Genomic DNA, 12,928 nt, shown 5'->3' with positions numbered 1-12,928 from the left:
AGCAAACTGTATAACAGTTCTGGCGCTTCATAAGTGACAAGACCTGGGTGGTGGCTGGAAATTCAGTAGTCTGCCGGCTGGGGAAGAAGCTGTTTCCCATCCTAACAGTCCTTGTCCTAATGCAACAGTTTTTGAGATTGTGGAACGGATGGGCAGGATACTCGACAATGCTAAGGGCTCTGTGTATGCAATGCTCCTGATAAATCTATAGGATAGGTGGAAGAGAGACCCTGATTATCCTCCCAGCAGTTCTGTGCTCTAAAGAAAACTACCCCAGGAGAGCCAGTCTTCATTCATGATGAAAAGCCTCCAGATCTGGAAAAATATCCACAAATCTGTCCTGCGAGCATTTGAACATGTAACGAATGAAGAGATGGCCCAGTCTCTTCTGACTAGAGGCCTGTGCAATCGAAAACCAAAGTGCCACAGGTGCTGGGAATGCGAATGAAGCAATGGATGCTCTAACTAGTCAGGTTAGGCACCATCTGTGGAAAGAGGAACAGAGCTAATGTTTCATGTTAAGGTTCCTTTCTCGGCTGATGGATCTGATAAACGCTGATTCACCTGATCAGGAGTGGAAGAAACCTGCACCCTTAGTGCCATTTACGTAGTACTGGTGCAGTCAGTGTAGGGAAGTGAAATCCCTGTTGTTTTGCACTTGTATTTTTTAATATTCTCTTTACTTCCCTGGGGCTTTTTGGAGCTACTTACCCTGCACTAGAGGGAGTGGCTTTAGGGTGAGAGGGGAAAGTTAGAGTGAGGAAACCGGAATGCGTTACCTCCCACAAACTCCCCCCCTCACCCTAGTGGAAGCAGACACAGTAGTGGCATTTGGACAGTCACAAGATTGTGAAGGGAATGGAGGAAAATGGATTATTTGCAGGCAGATAGGATGGTTTCATTTGACACTGTGGTTGGTTTAGACATTGTGGGCCAAAGGACCTTGTTCCTATGCTTTACTCTTCGTTTGCTAAAATTGCCTGATGATGCTTTTCTGTTAAAATCATTGTGTCATTCGTTAATCTTTCTAGCCACAAAATAACCCTCACAGCCAAAAATTTCTTGAACCTCAGTCAACTCCCTCCTGATGTTCTTATTCCACCCATGTCTCTCAAAAAACTTCTGCAGCCAGGAGCACTAAAGTTCTATTTTTACCTTTCTTTAATTCACATTTCAGCCATAGAAGCAATATCACACTTCCACAGCTTCTGCTGTGCCATCAGGTTTGCCCTTAGCATTTGTAGATGTTACCATGTGAACAGGATGTAGTTTATTTTATTCTATCAAAGCAGTGTTGTTCCTCTCCACACCTCGTGGTGCATCAGGCAGCAATCTTGCCAGTTCTTCGGCATTTTTCTGTTTTTTACGAGGCCAAGTTGCTAGCTCAATGCTCAACACAGCTTGGATACAATGAGTGCCAGGTGCCAGCCAGATTCGAACCCAGGACCACTCACCTCAAAGTCCAGTGCAGATGCCACTACACCACCAGTTGTCTTCATTGAAGCAGTGTACCCAATCCAAAATACTCCTGATCAAGGATCCTTTGAAATGATCACTGTAAATTACTACTTTTTCCACAACAGCAATATTTATTGGCTTTGAGAAGATTTACAGTTCAATACTAATTAATGCCAGCTTTCCAACAGAACTGACTATGTTATGATTTGGAAATCCCCACACTGAGCCCATAATTCCAGTATAGAAGAAAACAATTAATTTAAATTATAGTCAAACTGAGATCCTAGAATCAAAATAATAATGCTCCAGCCTACATTATACAGAGAAATTGGAGTGTTACAGACTACATAATGATAGGTTAACTATTATCAGGAGGAGCCTAGATGTGGGGAACGTAACATAGTGGGCAGCATGAGATAATCTCGCTCTGTACCTGATACCTGACTTGGACCAACTCGCACTAATAACAAAACAAAATAAATGCTATATTTCTGGCATTTTCCATTGTCGGCAGTATTTTGCTCTTCTATAATCCCTTTCATGATATATCAACTGCATGATTTTATTTTATTTTACCCACGGCTTTGAGTTTTAAAAATTCCATTTCAAGTTTTGAAATAAATTTGATAGCCTGCAGTCAATAAGACAAATTCACTGCAGTCAACTTTTAAGCAAGGGTCAGGCTAAATCAAATCTAGAAACAGTTTCAGAATCAGAATCAGGTTTAATATGGCAAACACGAGGAAATCTGCAGATGCTGGAAATTCAAGCAACACACACAAAATGCTGGTGGAATGCAGCAGGCCAGGCAGCATCTATAGGTGTCCTGACGAAGGGTCTTGGCCCGAAATATCAACTGTACTTCTTCCTATCGATGCTGCCTGGCCAGCTGCGTTCCACCAGCATTTTGTGTGTGTTGCTCAGGTTTAATATCACTGGCCTGTGTTGTGAAATCTGTTAACTTTGCAGCAGCAGTACAATGCAATGCATAATAATTGAGAAAAAATTGTGAAATAAGTAAGTGTATATTAAATAGTCAAATTAGTGCAAAAATAGAAATAAAAAAAGTATGAAGGTGGTGTTCATGGGTTCAATATCCATTCAGAAATCAGATGACAGAGGGGAAGAAGCTGTCCCTGAATCATTGATTGTGTACCTTCAGGCATTGAGAAGAGGGCATCACCTGGGTGATGGCGGTCCTTAAAGATGGGCTCCGCTCCTTGAAGATGTGTCAGGCCTATTTCCTTAATATTGGATTGGTGTAGCTATTATATTTCCATTGGTGCCAATTATAGTCTAATTTAGGAAAAAGATGGGCATCTGATCAATTTAGCACAGAAGCTCAGTTTATCAGAGTAGAGTTTTATAAAACTCATGTTGTAAATTTAATGCATAGCTGACCTTTAGTCATGCCTACTAGATGGTTCAATAGAAACACAAAACTGAGCTTCAGTGCTAAATTGTTCAGATGCCCATCTGTCTCCTAAATTAGACTATAATTGGCACCAATGGAAATACACAATTACGCCAATCTAATATTGAGGAAATAGGCATGATACATTCCCAACTTTTCATTTCATTCTGTCAAATACAGATAAATAATGAAGGAATAACTAAGCCCTCTGCCAAGGATCACCAGTGTAGTTTGTTTATTTTTTAAAATAGAACACACTATAAAAATATGCTTTAAGCATTCAAAATATTTTTTTTTAATTATACGGCGTGCCTAAATAATTTACATTAATTTCTACACCTAGATGGAATGATATAAAAAATCTTTGGAGGATAATTACATGAAGCGATAGTTGTATTAGACATTTCTCTTGTCTATATAGACTGCTTCTGTTTCTCCCCTCGCCCCACTTTCTTTGCAGACTCAGCATTTTGAATATCCACTGACACCTGGTGCCATCCCATTGATTTACTGTTATATTAGTATCCAGTCATAAGCGAGTATTCTTGTGGGATTTATGAGATGCAAAATAGCTTGGTGAAAAAAACTCATTAAATCCCAATGAGAATAAACATTCTTCAGTTGTAAAAAGAGAAATGGGAAAATTGTTATATGTTCCCACTGCAACTTGTCTTGTACAAGTTATTTCACAGTAATAACCTTATTTAATATTTTCCAACTGGATAATACATCTTTGCCTTTGTTATAACCACATCTTGTTCACATACTCAATATTTATTTTCCAGATTCCCAGAGGAAGGAGGTGTACTTCTTGGGAATTATTGACATTCTGACACATTATGATGCGAAGAAGAAAGCAGCACATGCTGCCAAAACAGTCAAACATGGTGTAAGTAATTTCTGCTTTCATATTTTTTTACATAATTGCTTTGAGGTCTAAAGCACAACCGAAGAGAGTCAGATATAGCGACAGAAACATGAGAAAGTCTGCAGATTCTGGAAATCCAAGGCAAAGCACACAAATTGCTGGAGGAATTCAGCAGGTCGGGCAGCATCTATGGAAATAAATAAGCAGTCGGTGTTGCATGCTGAGACCTCTTATCAGGACTGGTTAAAAGCTGTGAAGATGAGAGTCAGATATAGGAGCAGAATTTAGACCATTCAGCTCATCAAGTCTCTTCCACCATTCAATCACGGCTGACTTGTTTTCCACCAACCACATTCTTCTGTCTTCTCCCTGTAATTCCTAACCCAGTTACCAATCAAGAACCTATCAATCTCTGCCTTAAAGGCACCCAGTGACTTGGTCTTGACAACCCTCTGTGGGAATGAATTCAACAAATTCTACCACCCACCCGCCCACCTTCCACTGGCAGAAGAAATTCCTCCTCGTCCCCCTCCAAAAGTGGTGTCCTTTAGTTCTGAGTCAGCCCTTTAATTCTCACTTCCCTATCGATGGAAGTATGCTCTCTATGTCTGCTGAATCCTGGCATTTCAGTCTTTGGTAGGTTTCAATGAGATTCCACCCCCACCCGCCCGATCATTCTGAGCTCCATTGTGTACAGAGCCAGAGCCATCAAACATTCCTCATATATCGAGCCTGTCATTCTTGTGCATCTCCTCTGGACCTTTTCCTTAGAAGCAGGGCCCAAAATTACTGTCAGTATTGCAAGCATATTGTAACTTTAGGGAGAAGGTAGTTTTGTTCTTTGATTTACACTAAATTAATGTGGGTATTGTTTTTCAATCCTAAAACTATCCAACTATCCTTAACACGGTATGCTCCACTAAGGTCCAAAACACACATGATCTACTTTCACACAGCAGCCCATTCTGAAAGGTGTGACTCTGCTGGAAGCTCGCAATCTTTTAGCCCCATCTGCCTATCCGGGCGGAAGTAAAAGATGTTGGCCCAGGTTTTGCTGCATCTTGCAGTTCCATGTGGAACGGCCAGGATTTCTTAGTATGAGGGAATCTGTTCTTGGATCGTACGCCAACTTACATCTGCAGAGTCCACTATTCATTTAAATTAGTAGTTATTGTCAGTAATTTGTAAAACTTCAGGAAAGAAGGATAGTGAATAAGGAAAAAAGATAGCTTACATTTTTAAACTATTTCTGGAAAGTGTATAATTGTTTTAATTTAGACTTGGGCAATGTATTAAAGGATATGGCGCTAATTCAAGCAAATGGGATTAGTGTTGATGGACAAAACAGTCATCATGGACACAATGGGCTGAATGGCCATTTCTGTGCTGCAGAACTCTAGGACTCTGTATAGGGCATTGGTGAAAACATACTTGGAGCACTATGTATTGGCCTCTTTACTTATGAAAGGATATTGATGATTGGAAGCAGTTCAGGTAGTTTACTAGACTGATACCTGGAAGAGGCAAGCTATTTTGTGAGGAAAGATTGGGCAGGCCTAGTTTGTATGTGCTGCAGTTTTGAAAACTGAGAGGGATCTTTGATGGAACCATATCAAATCCAGAGTGATTTTGGCATGGTTGATACCAAAATATATTTCCTTTTGCGGAAGAGTTAGAACTAGGCATTACTGTTTGAAAATACATTCACTTATAAGGTAAGGCTACTTTACTAGATACAGGAGTGGAACCCAGTATGGTCTTCTGCTGCTGTAGTCCATCCAAGGTTTGACGTGTTGTGTATTCAGAGATGTTCTTCAGTACACCTCTGTTGTAACATGTGGTTATTTGACTTACTTACACCTTTCAGTCAACTTGAACCAATCTGGTCATTCTTATATAACTATATAACCATATAGCAATTACAGCACAGAAACAGGCCATCTCGGCCCTTCTAGTCCGTGCCGAACGCTTACTCTCACCTAGTCCCACCTACCTGCACTCGGCCCTCTAGCCCTCTTCTCTAACTTCTCTCAATATCAAGATGTTTTCATCCATGGAGCTGCCACCCACTGGATGTTTTTTGTTTCTTGTACTAACCTCTGTAAAGTCTAGAGACTGCTGTGCGTTTAAATCCCAGGAGATCAGCAGATTCTGAGATTCTCAAACCACCGCATCTGGCACAACAAAGCCACAGTCAAAGTCACTTAGATCACATTCCTTCCCCATTCTGATGTTTGGTCTGAACAACAACTGAATCAGAATCGGTTTAATATCACCGGCATATGCCCTGAAATTTGTTGTTTTGCAGCAGCAATACACTGCAATACATAATAACTTTTAAACGCTATAAATTAAATCAATATTTCCTCAAAATATAAATTAATAGAGTTGTAAAAAATGTGAGCAGAAAATAGGTAGTGTTCATGGATTCATTGTCCATTCAGAAATCTGATGGTGGAGGGGAAGGAGCTGTTCCTGAAACATTGAGTTTGTGTCTTCAGGCTCCGTAACTACTCCTTGATAGTAGTGATGAGAAGAGGTCAAGTCCTGGCTGGTGGAGTCTCAATGATGGATGCCACATTCTTGAGGCATTGCCTTTTGAAGGTGTCCTCAGTGCTGGAGAGGCTAGTGTCCATGATGGAGCTGCTGTGTTTACATCTTTCTGCAGCTTTTTCCAATCCTTTGCAGTGGCCCCTCCATACCAAAAGGTGAAGCAACCAGTTAGAGTGCTCTCCATGGTACACCTGTAGAAATTTGCAAGAGTGTTTGGTGACATGCCAAGCATCCTCAAACTCCTAATGAAATATAGCTGCTGTTATGCCTTCTTTGTAATTACATCAGTATGTTAGACCCAGGATATAGATCTTCTGAGATGCTGACACCCAGGAACTTGAAATTGCTCATCCTTTCCACTGCTGATCCCTCAGTTAGGATTGTTGTGTGTTCCTTTGACTTCCCTTTCCTGAAGTCCACAATCAATTCCTTGGTCTTACTGATGTTGAGTGCATGGTTGTTGTTAACACACCATATACCTTCTTGTCACCATCTGAAATTCTGCCAACAGTAGTTGTGTCATCAGCAAATTTATAGGTGGCATTTGAGCTGTGCCTAGCAACACAGTCATGGGTGTAGAGTGCGTAGAGCAGTGGACTAAGCACACATCCTTGAGGTGCACCAGTGTTGATTCTGAGCGAGTTATTTCCAGTCTACACAGACTGTAGTCTGTCGCTGAGAAAGTCAAGAATTCGGTTGCAGAGGGAGGTACAGAGGCCCAGGTTTTGGAGCTTGTTGATTGGAACGAAGGGCTTGATTGTGTTGTATGTCTAAACCTCTTGACCATGTCTACATGCTTTTATGCTTTGAGATGTTGCTACATGATTGGCTGATTAGATATTTGCATTAATGAGCAAGCATATAAATATACCTAATAAAGTGGCCACTAAGTGTAAATGGCCGCTAATTTGAGATAGAGACGAGTCAGAAACTTTTCTCTATGGGCCATGAATCTTTGCAGCTCTTCCTCCAAAGGGCAGAGGAAGCATAGTCTCTGAATATTTTTAAGGAAGAGGTCAATACATCCTTGATAAGCAAAGGGATGAAAGGTTGTCACAAATAATCACAAATGCAGAATTGAGATTCCAAACTAAATTAATTATGACCTTAAAAGGTGGAGCAGACTCAAGAGGCCTATCCCTGCTTGTAATATATTTCTCTGTATGGGGGTATATCATTTTTAATTATTTTGAAGTGCATTTAGTTATATATTTTTTGTTATTTATATTTAATCTTTCCTCAGTTCTTCACAATGTCTCTGACAGCTTTGACAGATATGTTAAACACAAGGTGGGCATTTACTGCCTATCAAAGGCTTCCAGAGTGGTGTCATGAGGTAGGGGCGAGCTTCATCCCATTGCATCTTCCAAGGCTCTGCCACCACTCAGGACCTCATCGCTTGACTCCAGGACCATCTGGGCCCAAAAGGTCCAATGAATTTGACTTTCCAGGCCCTAAGATGACAAGTTTTGGGTGAATGAAAGATATGGACAACACCTGGCAAGGCATGAAAATTTGGGCAATTGTGATAAAACACAGAGAGCTGCCCAGTATTACCATTCAAACAATGCCATCAGCACCAGATTCAATTGTTATTTGTCTTTTGTGCTATCTGTGTGCTTATTGGATGTCAGATCTGTCTTTCTTCAAAAGCTCTCCACAGCTGAGAGGAGAAATGAGCAATGAGAAAGGGGCAATGAGAAATTATTCTAGTAACCAATAATTCATTGGTACAATACAAATGTTCCTCAGCTTGATGAGAGGTTTGAGCATAAACAAGATTCTTCCATTCTACAATTTATAATTAATAACTAGTGAATAATTATCCACTGTTCACTTGGGGCTCAGTCATCAGAAAGAAATGAATGGCAGTAATTGGCTCACACATTATTCCCTCTAAGGATTTTTTAAAGAAAAAATATTTATTCAACGTCTCCTATTGGCAAAATATGTTTAGATAAATGCATCTGAAAGTTAATAAATGGAGAGTGATAATTGTATATTCTTCCATTTGTAGGCTGGTGCAGAAATCTCCACTGTGAATCCAGAGCAGTACTCGAAACGCTTTGTGGAATTTATCACCAGTATTTTGACATAGCCGAACATGTGCAACAACTGGGAGGGGTGACAATGACTTTGGAATGAAATGAGCTCTAAGAAGTGACACCTACAGCATTTGTCTTGATGAAAGCATTCCCTTGTTTACATCTTCTAATTATGACTGTCGGAAAATAGCTTTAACTGCTTCCTGAAAATCCCAGCACAATTCTCCCAATTAATGACTTTGTTTTGTGGGAAGAATATAAAAACGGTTGGAGTGCACTGCAGAAGCAACCCTCTGAGACCAGCTGTGATGGAACTTTGTGGGGAGAGGTACTTTGAATGGGAAGAAACTGCATGTTAATTGACACACAGTAATTACTGGTATCAAATTATAAACTGTGGATCAGTTTATCACTTGAACTGAAAGATTGAGAGCAGTATTTGTTTAACTTGCTAATGTTACACCTCTGTCGTGTACACTGGCACTCCTCAACATGGCTTCATAGTTTATGTCTCATCCCCACTTTGGAGGCTTGTATTATAGGTGTTTAAAGTTGTAATTCTTTCAGGGATGAAATCCAATTAAGAATACAATTTTAAAAAATTCAGCCCCTCCCAAAAAATTAACTGAATTGTTATACGGTATGGAAAAGATGTGCTTTAATTGTTAAGATCTGCCTTATTTTTATTTCACATGAGTTTGAGCAACATTTTACTACATTTCTGTTTTTTTTTTGCTTTTGGAAAGAAAAGTGTAAGATAAAGAATATGAAGTCACATGGGTTATTTTGTACACATCAAATCCATTGTGTTTGTAATTGAAATAGAGTGGGAAGTGAAATAACATTTGTAATATCTAAGACCTAAGAATATCATTTGTAATGATATTCATCATAATGAATAGGGTCATAATTTCACAATGCATAAACCAGATTCAGGATTTTAAAGAATTCTTATTCTGGGATATGCAGCCCACATTGTTGCATAGTGAACAGCTTTCCCTTATAAATATGGTTTACAATAAAATGGCATTGGATAAAGACTATTCTTAACGATGATCTAAGTGTTCCTCCCAAAATCAAATATGGAATGTTACAACCTTTCATTCTTTCGCATTGATGTAGGCTCTGGAAACACAATGATAGTATTTCAGATTTCATGGTTGCATATACGTTCCTCCAACATTATGTCAGGTGGGGTTATTTTGTAAATATGTAATAAATGGTTGCCTAAAACATTTTAGTGCTCATCTGTGAATTGATCTTTTCTGTACTACTTCCACTGTCTCATTAATTATGGAGGTTATGCCTTGTTCAGTAAAATGTGCTTAATACCATCAAAAATACACTGTGCAACAAGTGTGCCTTTATTTGAGGTAAATCTTGGAAAACGCTCTTATGACGATACAGATTCCACTAGCGGCTGTGCCATCCCCAGCAGTTGGAAATATAAGCAAGCAAAGGAGTGCCAGAATATCTTTCCTATTAAAAATGTGTCATTGTTGTTTGGACTGCAATTTTTTTTAAAAGAAGTGCTTCACATTAGGTAGCAATTTTACCTAAGTTGTACTAGGATTCTAGCGAGGATCAGCATCTTCAGTGGCCAAAGGCAATATCATCCATGTGGGTATGTAATAATTTAACATGGTTTTGTTACTCTTGGTATAGTGATGTTAACACTGTAATGTAAATGTACAGTTATATATTTTATGTATTTAAAAGAAAATTCCATAATCTTTGTGCCGGTCACTTTCATTTCAAATTTTCTGTAGGATGCTATAGTTTCCATTAGTACTAGGACTGCAAGAAACAAGTCCCACCTGGGGGGGGGGGGGGGGTGTAAAAATGAGGTACATGTACCAAGATATTTGGACAAAACCTTCCTTCCGTGGCTCACCTGTGTATTTTAAATCCTTTTGGCAGCTTACAATATAATGCACAATGTTTTGTCTGTTATTCATTCATGAAGATAAAATGTATTTTTGTTTAAGTGAGGCAACTTTATAAAATATGTAATAGTGCTGCATTTGACACACTCCATACCTAAGCTTTGCTTTATGAAATAAAGTGCCCTGTTGTCTCAAAGAATATTGGAACAAGTGTTACTTTCATGTTGGTGATTAAAATGGAATTGCCTATCTTCGCATTTCCTAAAGCAGCTGGGAAAAACATCGAACTGATGCCCAGCAGCAGTTTGAGTTCTTATCCAGTCACTGCATTTGACCAGTCCTTTCTTAATAGACTAGGAAGTACTACTGGGATTGAGCTATCAGTGCAAATAACTGGCCCAGGTGGTAAATAGGAGTTTACATCGTCCTGATCCACTGTTGACAATTTTCCGCACAAGTCATACTGATCCCAAATGGCAAACATGATGTCGCCATGCAAACAGAACATTCACAAAACAGCTGAAAGAAACTCTGATGGCCAGCTAAGCCTTGCCCAGGATTAGCCAACTGCACTGTACTGCTGTATCAGAACAGCAAATTTCATGTCAAAAACATCAGTGCTTAACAAATTCTGATTCTGATGTAGATATTAAAGTGAGGGAGGAAAGTTTAAGGAAGATGTGTGGGGCAAGATTGTTTATACAGATGGAGGTAGGTGCTGGGTATGTGCTGCCAAAGTGATTCAAAATTCAAAGTAAGTTTATTTTCAAAGTACATATATGTCACCATATACGACCCTGAGATTAATAGAATCAATGAAAAATCACACACAACAATACTGACAAACACCAGAGTGCAAAAGACAACAAATTGTGCAAATACAAAATGAAAATAATAATAATAAATCAATGTAATAAATATCTCGAGAACATGAGATGAAGAGTCCTTGAAAGTGAGTACATAGGTTGAGGGAGTGATTCAGTGTTGTGGTGAGAGAAGTTATCCCCTCTGGTATGATGGCAGAATATAGCATTAATGGTAAGACTCTTGGCAGTGTGGAGGATCAGAGGGATCTTGGGGCTGAGTCCATAAGACACTCAAAGCTGCTATGCAGGTCAGCTCTGTGGTTAAGAAGGCATATGGTGCATTGGCCTTCATCAATCGTGGGATTGAGTTTAGGAGCTGAGAGGTAATGTTGCAGCTATATAGGACCCTGGTCAGACCCCACCTGGAGTACTGCACTCAGTTCTGGTTGCCTCTCTATAGGAAGGACATGGAAACCATAGAAAGGGTGCAGAGGAGATTTACAAGGATTTTGCCTGGATTGGGGAGCATGCCTTATGAGAATAGGTTGAGTGAACTTGGCCTTTTCTCCTTGGAGTGATGGAGGATGAGAGGTGACCTGATAGAGGTGTATAAGATGATGAGAGGCATTGATGGTGTGGATAGTCAGAGGCTTTTTCCCAGGGCTGAAATGGCTAGTACGAGAGGGCTAAAGTGCTTGGAAGTAGGTACAGAGGAAATGTCAGGAGTAAGTTTTTTATGCAGAGAGTGGCGAGTGCTTGGAATGGACTGCTGGCAGTGGTGATGGAGGCGGAAATGATAGGGTCTTTTAAGTGACTCCTGGATAGGTACATGGAGCTTAGAAAAATAGAGGGCTACGGGTAAGCCTAGGTAGTTCTAAAGTAAGGACATGTTTGGCACAGCTTTGTGGGCTGAAGGGCCTGTATTGAGCTGTAGGTTTTCTATGGTTCAGGAGCCTGATGTTTGAGGGGTAATAAGTGTTCCTGAGCCTGGTGGTGTGGGTCCTGAGGTTCCTGTACCTCCTTCCTGATGGCAGCAGCGAGAAGAGAGCATAGAGCCTGGGTGTTGGGGGTATCTGATGATGGATGCTATGACAGCACTCTGTGTAGGTGTGCTCAATAGTGGGGAGGGCTTTACCCCTGATGGACTGTAAGAGGCACTTCGGCAGACACGTGAGTGTGAAGGGCATGGAAGAATACGGATCATGTACAGGCAGATGGGATTAGTTGCATTTGGCATTGTGGGCAGCACAGACATCCTGGGTCAAAGGGCCTGTGTTGTATTATACATCCGGATGTCCTTGATTCATCTATTACAAACAAATAGCATTCCCACAGCTGCTCTACTCCATCAAAGTGAATGGACGATGTTCCTACATCAAGTCAAACCAGGCATGACTGGAGCAGGTAAATTCCCATGTTTTGGTGCTGAATAATTGCAGCAAGTTCACTGTCTGCCACTACATTTCCTCAGCATAAACATCACTGAGGATCTCGTGGTCAGTACATACCGGCTGTGTGGTGAAAAAGGCACAACAGTGCCTCTTCCACCTCAGACAATTGAAGTTTAGTATGGGCCCCCAAATCCTAAGAACCTTCTACAGAGGCACAATTGAGAGCATCCTGACTGGCTGCATCACTGCCTGGTATGGGAACTGTATTTCCCTCAATCGCAGGACTCTGCAGAGAGTGGTGCGGACAGTCCAACACATCTGTAGATGTGAACTTCCCACTATTCAGGACACTTACAAGGACAGGTGTGTAAAAAGGGCCCGAAGGATCATTGGGGTCCCGAAGGATCATTGGGGACCCGAGCCACCCCAACCACAAACTGTTCCAATTGCTACCATCTGGGAAATGGTACCTCAGCATAAAAGCCAGGACCAATCCGGGACAGCTTC

At 40.5% G+C, this 12,928-nt stretch overlaps 1 protein-coding gene across 2 annotated transcripts in view; it reads left to right on the top strand.

Annotated features, from left to right (window-relative positions):
- pip4k2aa (phosphatidylinositol-5-phosphate 4-kinase, type II, alpha a) overlaps positions 1–10,423 on the top strand; it is a 291,639-nt gene extending 281,216 nt beyond the window's left edge. For both annotated transcript variants that reach the window (XM_073054652.1, XM_073054651.1), the window contains exons 9-10: positions 3,658–3,761; positions 8,311–10,423. In XM_073054652.1, the coding sequence (XP_072910753.1) occupies positions 3,658–3,761; positions 8,311–8,391 (185 nt within the window). In that variant the 3' untranslated portion in view covers positions 8,392–10,423. The remainder of the gene's footprint in view (positions 1–3,657; positions 3,762–8,310) is intronic.
- The last annotated feature ends 2,505 nt before the right edge of the window (positions 10,424–12,928 follow it).

Source organism: Hemitrygon akajei, chromosome 8 (genome assembly GCF_048418815.1).
Source record: "Hemitrygon akajei chromosome 8, sHemAka1.3, whole genome shotgun sequence".
Lineage (NCBI taxonomy): Eukaryota > Metazoa > Chordata > Chondrichthyes > Myliobatiformes > Dasyatidae > Hemitrygon > Hemitrygon akajei.
This window is presented reverse-complemented; position numbering and strand designations above follow the sequence as displayed.